The sequence below is a fragment of the Pseudorasbora parva genome, chromosome 22 (assembly GCF_024679245.1).
Source record: "Pseudorasbora parva isolate DD20220531a chromosome 22, ASM2467924v1, whole genome shotgun sequence".
NCBI lineage: Eukaryota > Metazoa > Chordata > Actinopteri > Cypriniformes > Gobionidae > Pseudorasbora > Pseudorasbora parva.
Window position 1 is genome coordinate 32,602,403 of NC_090193.1, and position 21,283 is coordinate 32,623,685.

Sequence of the window (21,283 nt, forward strand, 5' to 3'; positions counted from 1 at the left end):
TACCCCTAAACCTAGCCATCACGAAACTATCTGTATTTTTACATTTTCAAAAGAACTTATTCTGTATGATTTATAAGCTTTTGTACCCCTAGGGAACTCAATTTAGGTCCCCACAGTGACACACACACACACACACACGTTGGTCTATGTGGTTTACAGGGACTCTCCATAGGCGTAATGGTTTTTATACCGTACAAACCGTATTTTCTATCCCCTTACACTGCCCCTGCCCCTAAACCTACCCATCATAGGAAACATTCTATATTTTTACTTTCTCAAAAAAAAACATCATTTAGTATGTTTTTAAGGCCATTTGAATTATGGGGACATTTGATATGTCCTCATAAACCACATTTATAGTGTAATACCAGTGTAATACCCATGTAGTTATACAAATTTGTGTCCTCATAAACCACATAAACAGGCACACACACACACACACACACACACACACACACACACACACACACACACACACACACAACACGGTGGATCTCTCAGTCAAAATTCTGAGGTAAGAGCGCCATCTAGTAGCCTAGCATTATCAATGCATTATTTATTTATTTCATTTTTCCCCTCAATTATTTATTTTAAAAATGTTTCACATATAATTCTTTGAACATTTCCATAAGAATGTGAAACCATAATAAAAAAAATAACATAAGAAATAATAACAATAACAAAAAAGACAAAAAGTAGCCTACTCAAGTTAAAGATGAGGAGGTTGTTTGTAAATGTCCATACTAGTTCTTGTTGCTTTGCGGTTTGAGAGTCCTTGAAAAGTTTCAAAATAAATCTTCATGTCAGCCTTAAATGGGCGATATTTTTATTTCTTTTTATGTGCCCTGGTGCTTTGCTGATTTATCGTCTTTGTCAGTAAGTACGTGATGTAGGAATGTTTCCCTATATAATGTAAGAATAATTTGGTATAAGGATAAAACGTTGGGAAAAATGGTGTTTGTATTGTATATCCATCGCCAAGTTACATGGAAACAGTTAGGCAATATCACACACGAGGCCTGGTTAATATACTATTGCTAGTGTGATGTTGATTTGAAGTGTGAAGTTCTTGAAATAAGTAATTCATATTGAGCAACTTACGTTTCAGGCTAAATGGGCCACTTAGTTTGGGCGTATGTTTCTTGTTTTCGCCAACTAAAATAGCTCCTTCCAAAGAAGCCAAAAGCATCAAGACTGTCAACGCGTAGATGAAAACCCGGTCTGGAATATTGAATAAAAGCGGAGCCACTCAAAGCGTCTCTTCAAATCCATTCCATGTTTTCTATTTCAAATCAAATTAATCCAAGTGGCGTTTTTTCGATCTTCCAATTGAAGAACGCACAATATTGTTTTTGGTTATAGTAAAGCTAATCTGACTAAAAAGGGGCTATTATCCTTTGAGATGGAATATTTGAGACAACAAAAAACAAAACAAAAAACAATGGCATTTTACAATAGCAGTGCCATAAAATATTACAACATATGAAATCACCACAAAAAGTTTATTGAAGGAGATACAATTCAAACACACAAACACAGATTGCATTTTCAATGGTTCCAAAAAAATACACGTAATTTGACATAAAATACATGATTTACCCATGAAGCTGCTTTCACAAGTCAACATGGTATAGCAATATGAATTTAATTAAATAAAAACTGTGATATTTACCATTGATTCATTATTATATCAAAACACATTTTTATATATTTAGTGTGAGACTGGCACTAAATCATAATACTCTCAAAAATCTCATTCATACAGTCTAGATCTGTTTCCAATGCACAGTAATAATCACAGCACTCCTTGGATATGGTTTTAGCTAACAATTCTGTGGATCTAAACTGGGGGGAGGGGAAAGAATTTATCGTTTTGTACTATATTTTAATCCTATGGAAAAATCCTGCAGAACATGTTTAACATTATGAATACAATTACTGAGATCTTTATCTTGTTCCCGAATTTGTTAATGTAACAAACAGCTTATGTTTTTTTCTCACAAACACTTAAATTTCTCAGAAACATGCAGTTAAAATCACTGTTGGAAAGTCAGGATATTCTGCAAAATTTCTCTGAATAAAATTGACAGCATGTAAAAAATATCTGCCTTAACTGTCAGTTGATTTAAAATAACTAGCACTTGAATTAATAATAAGTGTCTGATTTTAAAGTCAGGTGAAAAAGGTCAATATTTATGTCTTAAACTCTTAAAGCATATAAAAAATAAGATAAATAAAGATACTATATCATTAGAAGAGTTGAAGTGAATAGAAATCTTTGACACGATGAGTGTTTTTCTCTGATTTGTATGTACACACACACAAACAAAAATTTTGTCATCCATCCCTCAAAATAACAGAGAGACCACCTTTTAGATTTGACAAAATGAGAGCACAAATATCGGAGGAGCAGCAAAATAACATACCTGCAGATCCCTTAGGTATAATTGACATTTCAGTAGATATATGTAGATGTGCCATGACACAGCTACGTTCTGTTCATCCATAGTATTTAATGCAACATCCATCTGGAACACATATTTCCCAAACCCCATAAGTGCAAACAAAATCTCCCAGGCTCCGTGTATCTCATGCCATGTAAACTGATAATGGCTGTTTTAAAACATAGAGTGAGACACCACATACTATATACAACCAGAAGATATCTTACACATCGACTGATTCCGGGTTTACAAGACAGACCAGAACTTGACCAGGAGCCAATCTGAAGGTAGGGTTGACCTTTTAATGCTAATCCCAGCGTTGGATCAGGGACACAGTTGTAGTGAACGGTGAGAAGGCATGGTTGTAGGTCAGAGGTGAGGCGGGACCGTCTGTAGGGCGTCCTCGGCAGTGCGGTGGACATTAACGTTCTAAGAAAAGAATAGAAAGTGACAGACTATTATATGGTTGGTTTTTCAAAATCTACCCGTTATCTTGAATCATGTAACGCAAGACTTGTACTGCTAAACTTAAAAAATAAAGCAATATATATATAAATAAGGGGATAAAGGTCATGGGAAAAAAGGCGAGGGTATATCATATTATATTAAACATTTGAAATCAGCTCAGTATCTCCACCTTGACACTGCCCGGTCTAAGTCCACTGACATGAACCACATTGCTGCCCTTTACCACAGTAAAATGGTATCTGCCATGTTCATGTTATCATTTTATGGTAGTTTATTGGAATCAGTGTAGTGCACTTGTGTCAGAATGTGTTCTGTCTTTGTTCTTTAACGACAGACAGAATTGTGAGTGAACGTAAAGAGAGACAGGATATCACTATTTAAATACATTTTATTAGCATCGCAAATAGACATTACAGTAGAGATTTTTCCTCCTCCTCGGTTACCAAATGAGAACAGTTTCACATTATAACATTCCTTAGTTTTTCAAATAATTGAAAGAAATGACTATAAACTGGTTGTAAAATCTAAAATGTCTTTCTTCCAAGAGCACAATAAGGCTCTGCTAACTACAAAACTTCATCATTCTTATATACACAATACACATTCCTGACTAATGACTAATTACTAATAAGACAATGTAAAATTAACCTGTTAAAACCCAAACTAATTTACAAATGTATTAATTTACATATGCACAATAAATAGATTTCACATGCTACTGGAGTGACTGGTGTTCTTTCATAGCAACAGTTACATTCAATTGCAGCAGGAACTGAAAAACTTTAGTGCGTATTTATGATAAAGTGCAGCCTTTTAGTATTAACACGTCAATGAACAGAGGAACACAAACTGAATTCATTCATTTAAAAAAAGTTAATTCAGTGCATCATTATCTCTGAGTTGTAATTCAAACGCCATTTACTGTGCTGTAAAAATGGCCTCTGATTTTAGGAAATGCAGTAGATGCATTTTAGAATGTTCACAATCCTAAAAAAAAAAAGGAAATGGGGAGGGACAATGGTGTGTGAGGAACAAGGAACTGTCATTGATGATCTGGCACTGTTAACAAAGCCTCTTCTGCCTGCCGTGACACATCTACGTTCTGTTTGAAGCAAACACAGGGAATGACGTCACGTTAATAGATGAGGTGAGTGGGTGGCGACGATGTGACAACCACACACATATCAAGAGGAAAACAAGGAGATTTTGCTTATAAATAATAAAAAAACAGCAGTATAAAAAGTATGGAAGCTTGTCTCAGCCACAAAATAAAAAAGGTAATTTATAATCTCACGATTTATACTATTTCCCTCGCAGCTGCGAGTTTATATCTCACAGTTCTGAGGGAAGTCAGAATTGTGAGATAATTCTGAGAAAAAATTTGAGTTATGAAGGTATGAGGTCCGAATTGCAAGATATAAAAAAAACGTCAGAATTGCAGGATATAAACTAGCAAATCCTGAGGAAAAAGTCAGAATTGTGAGATAACCACATAACTATGATTTATGAAATAATTGCGGAAAAAAAGTTAGAACGGTAAGACCAAAATGCAAGAGTTAAACTCAAAATTCTGATTGAAAAAAATGGGAATTTTGAGCTGACTGTGGCAATTGCGAGTTTATATCTCACAATTCTGAGAAAAGTCAGACCTGCGGGATATAAACTTGCAATTGGGGTAAAAAACAAGAGTTCTGAGTTTATATCTTGCAATTCTACCTTTTTTCTTAGAATTGTGAAATATAAACTTGCAATTGCAAGAAAACAATCTGAATGACCTTTTGGATATTTTATTCCGTGGCTAACAAACTGCTACAGTGCAATCTAATGTGTTTCACCCTTGGTAAATTCACCAATGAGCTCAAGATCTCATTTATCATGCAACAGCTTAGGATCAGGAGACCATAAACTTAATCACTTTATTATATACAAGAGCTCTCAAGCATGACTACAGACTGACTGCACACTTTCCCTTAAGCCATAATAGATGGGGAAGCTTTTTAACAACCTAAGTGACTGCAGTCTTACCGTTGGTCTGTCCCTGTGTGTATTCACAGCTTCTACTTTCAAACAGACTGACTCCACCTTACAACCTGGAGACACAGGATGATTCACGATCAGCACTTGAAAAGCATTATTTAAAGCAGCACTAGGTAACCTTTCAGCCTTCATAATATATTTTCAAGACTCCTGTGATGATACATCGACTTACAATAGGTTGAAAGACACGTCTGCCATAGCCTGACGGGGTCTGTATCATTTTTAATCGTACTTTTAAACTTCGGGTTTCGGGTAGTAACCCGAGAACAAAATGAACTACAAAATTCGACAGCTTTACGTTATATACGTCACTTCCACTTCCACCACCCCCACTTCCTTACATTCAGATGTGCGACTGCGAGCCCAACTATCGTTTGTTTGTCGGATGTTATACTCATGTCCGAAGCAGCACAGAAAAATAAAAAAGTAAAGGTTTTGTTGGAGGAAAGCAATAAGAGGAAAGGAAAAAGTGATCAGATTAAAGGCAGGACGAGGACCAACATTGGGCCAGCGTTTGCTCGTTGGCGTGAGCTGAAGGAGGCGTGCCCGACCGATACTGACTCGGCTGTCATGCTTGCTATGGTTATTACCTACCACTCAAACATTGAGTTGAAGTATCATAGATTCTGTAAAACGGTAACTAACAGACTAGGCTACTGTAATGACGCTGGCTTGTAAACGGGAGCATCGCGATCATTTGGCATTTGAAAAAAATAAAACCCATGAAATTATATTCATATGACATGCTGAAACATATGCCACTGTACCTGGGATGAAGACATTTCACAAACGACGCAAGCAGAACTCCTGCATGTGGAACAGTGTTCAGGGTAACTGTTAGTGATGCGCGGGTCAGCTTTTTTTCCAACCCATGGGTCCCGCTTTTATGAAATTATTTGGCCCACCCCACATCTGCGACCATTAAATAGACATACGGGGTCCGTGGGTTACGAGACGACCCGCTAATCACTAATTCAGGGCTATCATGGTGGTCATGTTAACAAATGCACGCGCGCATCCCTTGATGTAGGATGACAGAGTTTACGACAGTAGTAGAGGACAATATTCTTTCCCAAATGTAGGGGGACCCCGAGGGCAAAAGTTACCTAGTGCTTATTTAAAGTATAATGTCCAGGCTAGAGAAAGGTTTACTGTCTTACCATAGGCCACTGGTGTTAACTTCAATACTGTGTGTAGAGGGCATTTCAGATAAGGCAGTTCCTCTGCAGGAGATGGAAACAAAGCAAACAGGTAGACTTTAGATACTTCTACTCATCACACCAGTGCAACTCTGTGCAAGTGAACTGGGATTAAGTGTGTCTCTTCATGGTGGTCATCACCTGCAGTCTTGTCCAGAAAGTAGGCCAGCAGGCATCTCATGACGGCTTGATGACAGATGACCAGGACGTTTTCCTGCCGCTCTAACTCCATGATCACAGGTTCCAGGCGCTGGACCAAGTCTTCATAGGACTGTGAGGAGAGAGCTGGATTAGAAACCTAGTTCTACATGATCAAACACGTGTAACACATATGGCTGGATAAAATTGGGAGTCGAAGTGAATCCTCAAGCGGTGACAGAAGAGTCTTGTGGTGTGACGTTATACTCAAAACTGTATTAACTTACATTAATTAAAATATTACATTGAGTATTTCTACTGTTAAAAGTCCATGTCACACAAGCAGAACTCTTAACGCAAGCTAAAAAAAAAAGCAATTAAAAATGGTGAAACATTATATATATATTATAAATAATACTAAACACTAAATAACACCGATATATTTAAAAAAAAAAAAAATTTTAAAGAAAAATTTAATTGAATCTTTTTTTAAATACAAATGAAAAATCAGATGTTATTTTTTCATTTAAACAATGATATCAATTCTTCAAAACCTAAGATCAATCTTTACATTTTTTAATGGATGTCAGATGATTTTTACTAAACGCTCATCATTAAATACATGAAAACGAATTATATTAAACTGTTTGAGAGACCTGTCATCAAACATAAATGCTTTGGTGATGCGCATTCAGAGAGTTCCCTATAGTTCAAATCTTTCGTTCACGGAAACTGTTCTCATATCTAACAACAATTGACATGCAACTTATGAAATATTTCAAACTCAATTGATGTTGAATGATGAGCATTCACATTACACACACCCTTATTAACCTTACAGCACTGAAATAAATACACACATAAACATGTGAAGAGGACCTTGCCCCCAGTCTTTATCTAATATGGTGAGAACAGTGTGGTGCTTTAATGCTCTCTGAGTAAACAGGTTTGAGATATTGATCTAAATGAGAACTGCTTGCTCTAAAGAATAAAAGCTCACAACCTGGCAGATGAGAGGAGCAAATGGAAGAGTACATGTGCGGCCTCAGGGTAATTGTGTGCGATGTGCTCAATCAAAGCAATAACAGCTCAAAAAACATAAAATAACATAAATTAGGCACCTTGGGAACAACCTCAATACAACCTAAAAAACAGGCTTGTTTACTCCATTTGGAAGTATTTGGCCATGAGTAATAGAGAGCCTAGCAACCACCAACATTTATTTGGTGAGTGTTGGTAATGTGCCAAAGTGTAAGAAAAAGATCTTTGTCGCCAAAGGGACATAAACAGGGTATATGCAGGAGTCCTGAAGTTAATTTCAATACCTTTTTAAGACTTTTTAAAGACCTTCTCAAAATATTTTAAGACCTCATCGCACTTCAAGTTCTAATCGGCAACAAACCTTTAATAAACAGTTGTAGTCGAATGTAGACTTAAAATCTCTATCGTAGGCCAATTTTGTATCGTTTATATTGCATATCTGTTTTACAACGTATGGAGGGCGACACATCACCTAACTGCGCATTTCGCAAAATACATGACGTCACCCGTAGACAGCGCTCGCCAGGGATGGAAATTAACTTTTTTCAAAGTCTACCACTCAATGTTTTTACCAGCCACTTTTTTGTTTTTAACAAATTAATACTACAAGCTCTACAATACTTGGGCAGTTTATTTAATCTCAAGTCTCAATGAAATACTGACATTTTCACGATGATTTGTGGTCTTTTATGGCTTCCAGTTTTATGGTTTTTAGTCCCAAGAATGAAACTATTCGTTCTGGCATCTTTGAAGCGTGTTGACAACATACTGAGCATTGTCAGTAGGGATTGGGAAGCACCGAAATTAAAATTATTGGCCGAAACAAAAAAAGAACAAACAAAAGCCGAAAACCGAAAAATAAAATTCAAACTAAAATGTTTAACTCGACCTCACTCATGTGTACATTAAATAATAATGTACAGGTCTACTGGCCTGCAGAAAGGTACAGAAATTTAATAAAGTAATCAAATGTAAAATAACTGCATATTTAACTGTTTAAATGAAAGATTAATCCTTATTAAACTTACAAAAGCTATTCAATCAAGAGCATTGTTTAATGTCAAACTAAATATAAGGACATCACTCAGGCAGCAGTAAAGGCTACTGCACCTTTAAGACCTGAGGCAGGGATATGCTCGTCTTTCTCGACTGTGCATACTATACAGTTCACTTAAGGCATATTCAGACTATGTCTGCTAGGATACTCATCAAGATGGACATGTTGACATACTTCTTGTGTGAGTTTGTCCGTTTAAGCGCAAGATTTGAAAGAAAACTCAATATTTGCGCGCTGTGAGACTCGCGCGCGCTCTCGGATGATGCACAGCGTCAGATCTTCTCTCAGCGCGCGCGAGTCTCACAGCGCGTCTTCACGCGAGTGATGACGGAGAAAACGACTGGTTATATGCGCACATACGGCAGCACTCGCACGCATTGAACAAAGTTTACAAAGAGGTGAAACAGCTCGGTAGGTGAAGCGAGTTTACCCGCGCCACAACTCTAAATCAGCCGCATTTGGCTGGTGGCAGGGCTAATTTCCATCCGTGGCGCGCGCGCTCCGAGCCGATCTCAGACTGAGCGCCCCGTTGTTTTTTAATATTTATGGGGATGAAAAGAAATATATTCATAAATACTTTATGGAGTCAAACTCTTTTGACAAAGCTTGAACAAAATACTTTCAAAATTTAAGACTTTATAAAGCCGTGATAAGACTTTTTAATACTTTATAAGGGTCTTAATTTTCCCAAAATTGATTTATCACCTTTTAAGACTTTTCAAGACCCCGCGGATACCCTGATAAAAGAGCAATACAAACACTGAATGCTAAAATATAAAAAGCTAAAATCACGCTATTATTTATATGGCAATCAACCCCCTGTGATTTAAATGAAAATGATTTAATGTAAACTGACCTCTCCTTTGGGATAGCGATACCGATATTTGTCCTGATCCCGTAATGCAAACTCCAGAGGAAACTTCAGCTGGATCTCCTCATACATGAGCTCCTCGCAAACGCCCTAAACACAGACAAAAAAACACACGCAGAGTGAACAGAGTAAATTAAAGAACTAGCGCTGATGAATGCCAATTATGTTGTCGACTCGCGTTGGAGCAAAAAAGCTGCGCTTGAACACACACCGTAGGGGCTACAGCCGAGTGTCAGCTAGCACTCGCATTCTGAGCCTGAGTAAAAGAAGTAGATATCTGTCTATTTCCGCAGATATATTGGTCGATATCCATCATTCAAAAATGGAAAACCAACACTGCGAGCTGCAGATACACAAACCAAACAAAGCAGCATGTTTACCGTTTTGAATATCAATCTTGCTGATCACTCTCTTTATTTCCGCTCGGCTCATGTCATTATTAAAATATTCGCTCAGGCACATTCGTTAAGATGACATAAAATTAGAACAGCCTTCTATCTGTACCATTTTGACTTCTTTTTCACCAAACTGAACAGCCAATAAGAGTTCTCTCTCACAGACGGATCGATACTGATTTTACATGCTGAATCAACCCCCCCTAAAAACCTGGCGCCATCTGACTAGATCCAACGGTCCAAGTTGGTCGACGGTCAAAAACAGTTCGACATTGCCCGACATCTAATTGTCGGCTGGGTGTGTCCCTGGCTTAAAAAAATGGCCCCTTATTTTTGGGATATTGTGTTAACAAGATACTTACTGCATCTATCTCATTAAGAGCTTTCCACTGTTCGTATGGTACACCCACAGCTTCTGCTGTCTGTATGGTCCTCTTCATCTGACTCGTCCACACCTTCAAATCACAGATATTCTGTGACTGGATAAACTGGCCCAAAGCATCAGCAAACTAAGAGGGAATGTGAAGAAACAGGTTTTAATTGCTAACTAACCCAGAAGCACAGAAACAGTCATTGGTAACAATTCGAGTTGAGAAAATCTCCAACATCTACTAATAATACCTGATTAAAACCAAAAGTTGTCATTAGTTAATAAACTTGAAATAACAATGAACAGTTTTATTTATAATAATTAATGTAAATAAAGATTAATAATAAATACTGTAAAAAATGTTTTGCTCATTGTTAAATAATATTAGTTAATGCATTAACTAAATGAACAAATGGAGTGTGTTACCCAGTAATTCTTTGACAAGATTTCAGATGTCTGATTTTTAAAAAGCAGCTTTACAATGATAAACAGGAAAATAATAATTAAATAATGCAAATACAGTTCAATTCAGCTGTAAAGCAGCTCTAAAAAGAAAAGATTGTTGTGTTTTGTCTAAATAAATAGAAAAGAGAAAAGAAACTCAATCATTTGAACTGCTACAAGTGTTGAATTTCTAATTCACACTGTCGTTTTTTGGATCCAGTCCATTTAAATATTAAAATAATGTCTAATACTTAATACCTACACTACTGTTTGAAACTTTTAGGTCAGTAATTTTTTTTTTGAAAGAAGTCTCTTATGCTTACCAAGGCTGCATTGATTTGATAAATGACAGTAAAAACTGTACTAATGTGAAATATTATTAGAATTTTAAAAATAGCAGTTTTCTATTATAATATATTTTAAAATGTAATTTATTCCTGTGATGGAAAGCTGAACATGATCCTTCAGAAATTATTCTAATATGCTGATTTGCTGCTCAAGAAACATTTTGAAAACACTTGTGGTGCTTAATATTTTTGTGGCAACCATGATATATTTTTCTTAATTTTTATCTTACTCTTTGATGAATAAAACATAAAAAGCATATATAAAACAGCATTTATCAGACATTATAAAAGCCTTTACTATCACCTAATCAATGTAATGTATTCTTGCTGAATCAAAGTATTAACTTCTTTCAAGTAAAGCACATTTGAATAGTATATTTCTGTCCTGATTTCAACACTTTCACATGGCATTTCAAGACCGTCAAGCCTCAAGCTATTTTTCTGCTTGTTAGTAATGCTAAAAACGTTGACCCTGTGTAAATAGGCCTTTATAGCTTACCTGCTTTCCCCTTGGTGAAAGGCCTGAATCTCCTCCGATACGACCTTTGACATTCAGATCACTCTCTCCATGTCGACACAAGTAGATGGAACGGGGTGTGATGTGGATGTTCATGAGGTAGTAAACTATTCGGCTCTGTATGTGGTCCTGGACCCGATTCACCAGGTACCGTCTTCCCACATCAATGATCTTTATGAACGAAAGGTCCCTGAACACACCAAAACAGTAAATTCATGGATTCAAGATAGATAGGATTCATTTCAACAGCACCAAAATGCATTTACCTGTCCAATTCCTCATCCAGTGGTTGATAGGAGTTTTCATAACATTTTATCCTCTTCATAAAGTCTGCCACAGCTTCTTCTGTGTTACAGTGCGTGTAGTCTGGACTGCCCAACTTCACTTGCTGAAAACAAACACCACAAATTTAGCCCAAAAACAAAGGTGAGAAAGATATTGAAAATATTCTGCATTTCTGAGACTTACCACAATGTTCTCTGCAATAACATCAGGGTCTTCACACACAGATTCTACAAAGAAAACCTGAGGAATGAGAAAACAGTGTTTTAAAAAAGCAGCTGAAGTGAGAAACACATGACACAAACATTGTAGATGAAGTATCCCATTTCCAGCACCTTGAAACCATTCTGCTCTGCAAATCTGATGATTGTTTCCCTCCTTTCTCTTGTTGTGTTTGTGGCATCAAAAACCTGAAGATCGTAAAGCGAAAATGGTAAATGCACAAAACTAAAAACAAAGAAATGAAGATTGACATGGCCTGAGGTTAAACTGGAGCTAAACAGAAACAATAGTTGTGTCCCAAATGATGCAGTATACACTATGTACTCAACTGTGTAGTTTATATAGTTTCTACGCATATACTTTTTATTTTGTCATTCAACATCGGAGTCTAATAGATCCTCATTCCACACTAAATCTTTCCGGTTAAAGTGGTGTCTAATGCTATTTCATGCATTCTGACTCATTTATACTGTTAAAGATTCTCATGCTAAACGTGTCACAAAATTCCAAAAAACTTGGATTTCTTGTATGGGCACATCTCCCGGATGAGCATGTGCACATCAATCTGAGCGAGAGCAGGAGCACGTCCATCAACGAGCTTTGGTCAGGTTATTGAAGCCGCCAGCAACGGTGTCATTTTGTTTTTAGACCACGAAAATCACTAAAGAAGTGAGTTTTTGGTTGTGTGGGAAAAATAACCTTGTTCAGCTTTTCAAATAACCCAGCGTTAAGGAAACAGTGGATGCAGTTTGTTTTTCCAGGGCAGAGTTTTGCGTTGAGTGAAACCCTAAATGTCTGTGTTTTGATGGCAATCAGCGCGCAAGTGCACATAATGTAAACAACACAAGCGTATAGTTAATCGAAAGTTATCGAGGGATAATGCCATGATGTGTTGTGTGTGTGTCATAGGTGTGTGTACAAACACTACTCTGAAATCTTCAGCGTGAACACTACTTACACTATTTTACACAATAAAATGGCACAGAGGTGTGCAAATTGGTATGCTCCTAGTATACTAGGCAAATGGACTCATGCCATTTGAAAGTGGGGTTTTCATTTCAAAACCCTTGCCGCCCACACTAATTTAATATAAAATTTTCATCTACACGGAAACATCGGAACACACTTAAATGATCTTGCAGCTCACTGAGATGATACCAAAGGCCAGACAAAGTTCTCACGCTATTCTTCTGCCACAATGACTTTATTAGCAAAATATCTGAGCACTTACTGGTGCATTCAGGTCACACTCAATTGCCATTCCATGTATGTTCTGAAACGCAATGGCCCTCACATTTGACGAAGGATAATAACTGCAAGTACATTTTCTGTCATCTTTGCAGAAATGTAATATGGAGACTGTACCAAATAACATGTATCCTAGCAACACTGTGAAAGTGACACATAGCAGGCGCATACCGGGACATGACAAAACACGCGTCATCGTTTTGAATCAGTGTTTTCAAAGTTAACAATTTGGGAAAGCATCTTCAAACAGCTCAATTTTTTACAGTATAAAACCGTTGTTGCCATCTTAAGGCCCATTCAAACCAAGGACAACTTTCATGAAAACCAAAAAGATATAGTTCTCAAAATCATTCTAAATATAAAATAGCCGAGTCCACAACATATAACACAATTGACAGACCAAAAAAAAACAGTGCATGCTTAGAATAAACAGAGCGATATTGTCCGCTGGTGTGGATGCCAATATAGTTTGCGTTATCGTTCTTGGTGTGGATGAGGCCTAAACCTAGAGAAATGCGTGTTCAAATGTATCCAGATTACTGTTAATGCATCCTAGATAACTTATACTTGAGCACCATTCAATGTGTTCAAGTGATGTTTTTCCTTACCGCCACGTGGCCGCCTTCATCTGTGAGGAACTGCCGTACGTCATTGAGAGCTGCCAGTGCACATTGCCTAAAAGAAACAAGAAATCACATGAGCTTCTAAATATTCTTAGCATTATTTCACATTTTGAATGGTCACCATTGATGAAATCAATATCTTACTTTCTGATTTTAAGTCCCTCTTCATTATCTGGCCTAAAGAACTCAAAGGATTTGTAGATCTTCACACATTCCCGTCTGTACTGCCCAACGTTAAACTCTGCGTAAGTAAAAACCAAGACCAATTCCAGGATCAGAAAAGCCATCATTTCAACAGCTGTCACAAATCATAATTTTCTACGAGATTAACTCTGCATGTGCTTTGCACCTTTTGTCGGGACATCAATCCAGTTGAGGTAGCGTGTCAGTTTCTTGGAGATGTAGGTCTTTCCTCTGGCTGGTAGACCCACGGTTACTATAAGTGTGGGGCAGTTGGTCATGCATACTGGAAAAAGAAAAAAAGCAGCTCATAAACACTGATATGTTCGGCAATAATATTGTCCACATATACAACAGTTGAACGGTCCTTCATCACACCATTATGGTGTAAAGAACAGAAATGTTTTAATCTATGTGCTGATTAGGTGACCTTTTTATTGCTTTAATAAAATTAGTGAGTTGTCATTGTGGAGCATAAGTCATTTCGATTTCTCCACATCAATAACATCATTATTGCATAATATTATATTGATGTCCACATAGTCTTGTAATCTAAAATGGGCGAAAAATAATATGTTGTTCTTTGTCTGTTACATTTTAAATGATCGTTTTTGAGAGCTGAAACTTTTTTAACAAGAACAAAAGTAATCAATATTTTATTAACTGATGATGTAACATTTTAATTATAGAAACTTTTAGGATTTTTTTAATTCCCTCGTATTTCCAGGTTTGAATGCTGAATGTGTAAAAAAATTATAGCACTGTAATTTTTTTAGTTCTTGTTGTTGTTGTTATTATTATTACTACTACTTGTATTATTGTATATTAATAGTGTATTTGAAAATGCGTTTACTAGTAAACTACAGAGTATTATGTAACGATTTATAATCATTCATTACAATAACATATGTAATCTTATTAAAGCGTATTTAATGTTTAATTTAAAAAATGCAATCAAACTAAAAGCCTCTAGATTTGTTTCAGACAATGTTAAATTGTATCACCATAGAAGTATTGCATCAGAAAGCCCCTTTAAACCTCATCCGACTCCAGCATCAGTGTCCGGCTCTCATCCTTTCATCCATACTTACCCTTTCTTTGACTAATGTGTCTATCTGGAAGACCGTTTTTGGAGGATGGCACCCAAATTTTCTTTAAAGGGTTCTGTGTGAGCTCTCGGGTCAGACTATTACCGCATTGCTCCGTGTTGTTCTCTAATACACTCATTATATTCGTCGTCTCAACACACGATCGTCCATTACCGTCAATGCGCACTAAAGACAGCGGGGAAGAATGTCATGAGAGTGGTAAAGAACGGCCCTACCGTAACGGCACGAAAAGATACGCACCTACTACAATTTACCGTAGTGCCATGTTTATATTTACATAGAGATTTAACTTAGGACTGATACAATGTTTCCTAAAATAGGTGGTTACTACTTAGCTTAGCTACTAGTATGTAATCTAAATATTTATATTTATATCCTATTTTCAACTCAACTGTTAGTAAAGTTATTTTATGTCATCATAATTCTGTACAGACCAGTGTTGAATAGACACCGTGGTCACGTGGTATCTGTTACTTTTCTCTGCGCTGTCGTGAATGGAGCAGTCACCATCAGGAACAGTTTGTGGTTACTGCAGCGTGTTAACCCTTTGTTTGGCCATTTTAAATGAGCCTATTATCAATTTTAGTTAACAAATTTCTCCAGTAAGACAAAAAAAGCCCATGAGATACAGTTCTAATAGCAACATTTGCATTATACATTTTATTTTTGAAGCCTGTAAAGCCTGAAATAAAAAACTCATGCCATCTCATTATATGAGGCACTATTTACACTGTGTCAACTTAGTATGACACAATAGAAGAAATTGTACCATAAAGTTGTTATTTTGTATGTTTATTGCGCACGAAAAGTACCCAAGTACTCGTCGCTTCATAAAATTAAGGGGTTAGTTCACTCAAAAATGAAAGTGATGTCATTAATGACTAACCCTAATGTTGTTCCACACCCGTAGAGCGTATCCAAGTGTATGCACTTTCAGCAGTTTGCAGTTTTTCATGCGATCCAAATCACTGATCGATTCATTGATTCACAACCGTTTGAATCTTTATTTGAACAAAAACAAGGAAGCGAAGACAATGCTGAATAAAGTTGTAGTTTTTGTTATTTTTGGACCAAAATGTATTTTTGATGCTTCACAAAATTCTAATGAACTAACTGATGTCACATATGGACTACTTTGATGATGTTTTTATTCCCTTTCTGGACATGGACAGTAAAGTGTGCATACACTTGGATACGCTCTTGGACTAAATATAAAATATCTTAAACTCTGTTCTGAAGATGAACGGAGGTCTTACGGGTGTGGAACGACATTAGGGTGAGTCATTAATGACATACATTTCATTTTTGGGTGAACTAACCCTTTAAGATTGAACCACTGGACCATTTTAAGGATGTCTTTACTACCTTTATGGGCCTTGAAAGTGTTAGTTAAACTGCTGTTTATGGAGGGGTCAGAGAGCTTAGCATTTCATCAAAAATATCTTCATTTGTGTTCTGAAATAAACAAAGTATTACAGGTTTAGAACGACATAAGGGTGAGTAATTAATGACAGAATTTTCCTTTTTTAGGTGAACTAAACCCTTGAAATGGATCAGTTTATTGAATTTAAGTTGTCGCTTGATATCTCCTGACAGTATTCGCAAGATGATATTTAAATGCTAAGTTTTATGTTCAAAGCTCTGTAGTTTATCTTCTGGGAGGCAAAACATATTGCAATCCAAAGATTTAGAGATGAACATAAACATTAACATTCCTCGGCGTTGTATCTTTCATACAGTCCATTTGATGATTTTTCTTTTTAAAAAAATATGTATGGATGACGTAAACCTAAGCAGCTTCAGTCCAGTGAATTTTCATCTTGTAAAAATAACTTATAGTTATTCATATTTAAAGGTGCACTATGTAGTATTTTTGCAGTAAAATATCCAAAAACCACTAGGCCGGTGTTATATATTTTGTTTAGTTGAGTACCTACAATATCCCAGATGTTTCCAACTATTTGTAAATTGTGAGAAAATTGCTATTTTAACTAAGGACAGGGACGTTTCAGCATAGCGTCTGAGGAAGTCGCCTGTCAATTGCGTCATATCTGCGTTACCCTCGGTTTCGGCTTTTATTTGGCAGGAGCGCTTTACTCTTAGCAGTGTGAACAAGTGAACGCACGGAGTAACGTCATAACATCATTTAAACACACTTAAATGTATCTAATATGATAAACAGAGCTGCATTACCTCAAAATCATAACTGGAAGAGCGGATCAGTGCAGGCGCCCGTCGAATGTGTCCCGTCCCGTCATAATAAAAGTCCCGGTTTTCGCGAGGCGGGTTTTTGTTTAACAATCGCTCCAGCAGCTGTGCTAAGGTCCATAACACTCGGTCCTGCTCTGCTTTAGACTACAGTAACGTTAATAATCGCATACATCAACATGATTTCTGCCCGAGTCCTATTTTCCACCGGCTGTCCTGTGAAGACCACATGTCCCAAGATGCTGCGCTCACACTTTGCGTCATCAAACTACGCATTTGTTTTGAATAGGCGCCCTCCAGTGGATGGAAAGTTGCATAGTGCACCTTTAATGTTGACTAATAATTAACGATTTCACAAAAAATATATATTTTTACAAGGCTTTTTACTTGCTTAAAAAAATATAAACTATTAAAATTAGATGTACAATAGACATCCATTGTAAAACATATTTTAGTTTTTTTTAGCGCCCCCATGTGGTACTGAACATTTGTATTATTTGAATGGACTTTTTTCCATTTTTGACTGTTTTTTTGTTCACTTTGAAACTATTTCCAAATGTAATATAGATGTTTCAGACTTTCCTAAAGTAAATTAAATGCACAAGCAAAACATTCAAATAGTACTGGTTTACACTAATCATGGGCAACGTCAACGGCCTTTGCAGGGTGGTAGCAAGATATTCCTTGGATAGTCTGATTTTATCAGATGTGCTACTGATCCATCTCGTAATACCTGTTGTCTCAGTGACTTTAGGATATAAAGAGTGTGCTTGTAATAAACAGTATTGCATTAAATACAAAAAAAATGTAAATTAGGTCAAAGTTCACCTTCAATTTTAGCAGTATTAAAGACCATAGACACAGCTTAAACCTAAAACATCAAATCACTGCACTCCAAAAACTGCAGCCAATTACAAAAATATAAATTTTAAGGGGGAAAAAAATATCAGAACCTTCTTTTTCTTACATTTTGTAAGTAAATGTTAAACCAAAGACATTATACTACACACAAATTATCCACTAGATGGCAAGAAAGAGACATGTTCATGGCTACGCACTCTATGGATTGTGGGTAGGGGATTTGACTTGAGCCGTGAGCACAGCTTGATAATAAGAGTGATTTATGAGAAATCACATGTATTTATATCAGTGCACAGTGTCTTGGCTCTGACATGGGTTAACAGATCATCTAAGGTAGAAAAACAATGAGGCTACTCGATGTTAGATGGCTTTTTTTTTTCAGTAAACACATCAGGACAATGCCATATTTGAAAAATATTATACTAAACAACATGCATATATTAGTAACAGCCATTTGGGAGGGAACAAGACTTGCAACAGATCCTTCAACTGAGACTAAGCTGCTCTGTATACGGAACTAGTAAACCACAAAACCTCTACAATCATACATTCACTCTCAATTCTAGATTTTTTTGTACAATAGAGTCTGTTGTCAAACTATGATTCATATTTTGCAAATCAGCAAATCAGACCGATAAATCAGCATTCAGATTTCCAGGAAAAACTGGTGTGGCTAAACAAGTAAAAGTGGGTGTGGAATATGTTGAATACTAAAAACAACAAATCATGATCTCCCAAACACATCTTATATTGTCTCGTACTGATAGACATCATATACTGTCATAGCTCTGAATCTCTCATTTGCGATTCCATTTGCTTTAGTTCTTATGTCATTCCCATCGCAATGGATTCAGCAATAGCCTACTTCATGGACACCTAAGGGATACAACCCTACAACCATTTAATTACCAGCCCAAATTGTTATACTTACTGCTTAGTCTACCAACGTCCTTATTTTCCTGTCATCTGAACAAATCTGGAAGAAATGCAACAGCAGCTGTGTTCATTATAATAGTTCCCATTTGCTGATAACCTCATTTTAGAATCCTGCTGATTTCTGTCTTCTCTCTAGGTCATAGTATTCTATTCTTACAACCGGACAAGCTGCAGTTTACCTCCATGTCAGTGAACTAACAAACATGGCCATGATTTGACCTCAACTCCTCTACACTCCTGCACAGCATGAATGGCATGCCCAACACAAACACTACTGAGAATTTACACAAAATTATTCACGACCTAAATTAAATCGATCTTAGGCGTGCAGAAAACCTCACTCCATTGCAATGCATGCAGCACATGACCTAAACGCTGTGCTTATCTTCATTCATTCAATGCATTACACTGAACACAGCGACAGTTTATTTTTAGACCCCATGCATGGTTTACAGCAATGTATAGCCATAGACTAAGTGAGTATATTATTAACAGGCCATATATATATAAAGCCTCAAATAAACATCTTGTGGACTGTTGAGTCCAATGCACACGCGCCTACGTGACAGAGTCTTGTTTACTTCTTCCTCGTCGCGTACACAATACCAGCTGCTTCCGCTAGAACAGCCATAACCTCATGTTCCTTACCCCTTTTATCCAGATTCTGCGTGTTTTTGGACCGGCTGGCACCCCTCATTGTCCGCGTTTTGTGTGTTAGTGCTTTATTTTGATGCTCGAGCCTTGAGGTATAAAGGAGAAGTATGTGAAAACACGAGCGCGCACGCCCACTGATTGACAGGTAGCGCGGCCAATCGCTGCGAGGCAGAGGCGAGCGGACACACCCACCCTTCATTAGAAAAAATCAGGGGAAAGTTTGTGTTGATACTGTTGCGCAGTGTTATGCAATGTTTTATGTGACACGGGAATGTGAAAATTAATGCAACCTATTGTTTGTTTTCATGTGTAAACAAAAGGATGGAATTTTGAACATGCCCAAAACTATTTAATCTTAGCTATATATTAAAAAATAAAAATAAACGGAATAAGAATAGGCCTACATATAGTTTACTAGCCTATATATAAATTCTACTATACATATATAATGTTATATGAAAGTATAAGAATAATATTCGGATACTAGACTAGCCTACTAATAGGCTAATAATAGGCTATATATATATTTGGGGGGGGGGGGGGGGCGGGGGCTGGGAATTACACCATTTAAATGTGGAGAATCAATTCAAATCTAGTTACGAAAGGCCTACATTTGCCCGCCAACGCAGGTGAGGTGTTTTAATTACTCGCAGTCTCTCAGGAGTCTCGGCTATATTAGGAACATCTTGACCTGCTGGACGCTGCAGTGATTCTGCATTCAAAAACTTTTTTTTATCCTGTATACAGTTGGAACATGTCAGTCACGTCGCAACATGTACCGTAACGCCACCGGAAAAACAGAGCTGTGGACACAGGCCAAGTCGAGATACAGGTCACACAGGTCCGTTCTTGGTGATAACTATTTGCATGGCATAAAGAGCCTGAAATGGTTTGAACATAATGTTCATTCGGTATGAGTCAATGTTTTTGTTGCTAGTTTAATTTGGTAAACTGTAAAAAATAAATAAATAAAAAATGTGCAAAAGTGTGACACTAGTCACTCCCGTGTTCCGACTGGAACAAAGCAGGGCATGAAATTGTGATGAGGCATGAAATTAAGAAGGGTCCCTGGAACAGGATGTAAATGTGATCTGGTGCACGCAAACACACACATACACACACCTTGTGATCTTTACATCAGAAAGTGTACTATTTTTATATCTACAATGACAGCACACATTGTTAAAAAAGTGTTTGCTTGCTGGGGACGGTATAACATGAAAAACAAGACAGGGAAGGCTGAAAATAAATCTACAACTTGTGACAGAAGAACCTGACCTTTACGTGCCTGTCGGGAACATTCTTTATAAAGGCCATAGTGATTAGTGACCCCGCTTCACAAGTCTTACCCCTATTTCTAGCTCTCTGACAGGACAGTCATGCTCTTGAGCTCTGCTTTGTTCTGTGTCAAATACAGTAAATTCCATAATAGGCCTATAAAAAATGAAACTTAAATAACTTAACTCACACATTGATCTGAATATCACATTGTTAATTGGTGTTTCCCCGCAAAACAAAGAGATTGAATTTATGGGTAATAAAAGTTTATTGGTAAGTTGTATTTACACAAATGTAGGTTTTTAAAGTTGCGACAATGAAAATTATGACCAACTTCTTAATATTGTATTGTTC

At 36.9% G+C, this 21,283-nt stretch overlaps 1 protein-coding gene across 5 annotated transcripts; it reads right to left on the reverse strand.

Moving 5' to 3' along the window:
- Window positions 1–1,485: 1,485 nt before the first annotated feature.
- On the reverse strand, window positions 1,486–19,797 carry pfkfb4a (6-phosphofructo-2-kinase/fructose-2,6-biphosphatase 4a). 5 transcript variants are annotated; one of them, XR_010900517.1, is made up of 15 exons: window positions 14,975–15,198; window positions 14,053–14,169; window positions 13,848–13,944; window positions 13,689–13,755; window positions 11,946–12,020; window positions 11,797–11,853; window positions 11,595–11,716; window positions 11,311–11,518; window positions 10,013–10,159; window positions 9,241–9,345; window positions 6,290–6,419; window positions 6,110–6,172; window positions 4,938–5,002; window positions 2,672–2,873; window positions 1,486–2,528 (listed from the first exon to the last, which is right to left on the reverse strand). XR_010900517.1 is itself a non-coding variant. In XM_067430902.1 (14 exons), exons 1-14 carry the CDS (start codon window positions 19,692–19,694, stop codon window positions 2,814–2,816), a joined length of 1,362 nt encoding a protein of 453 aa, XP_067287003.1. In that variant the 5' UTR covers window positions 19,695–19,797; the 3' UTR covers window positions 1,486–2,813. The 5 variants fall into 5 exon arrangements, 4 of the variants coding, with proteins under 4 accessions (XP_067287003.1, XP_067287001.1, XP_067287004.1 ...); XM_067430902.1 differs by lacking the exon at window positions 14,975–15,198 and adding an exon at window positions 19,646–19,797 and having other exon boundaries at window positions 1,486–2,873; XM_067430900.1 differs by having other exon boundaries at window positions 1,486–2,873.
- Between the last annotated feature and the right edge of the window lie 1,486 nt (window positions 19,798–21,283).

Coding starts and splice junctions, on each gene's coding strand:
- pfkfb4a (XM_067430900.1), bottom strand. CDS start 15,110: ATGAGTGTATTAGAGAACAACACGGAGCAATGCGGTAATAGTCTGACC. Junction 13,945..14,052: donor GATTGATGTCCCGACAAAAG/GTGCAAAGCACA, acceptor TTACTTACGCAG/AGTTTAACGTTGGGCAGTAC. Junction 6,420..9,240: donor ATCGCTATCCCAAAGGAGAG/GTCAGTTTACAT, acceptor CTCTCCTCACAG/TCCTATGAAGACTTGGTCCA.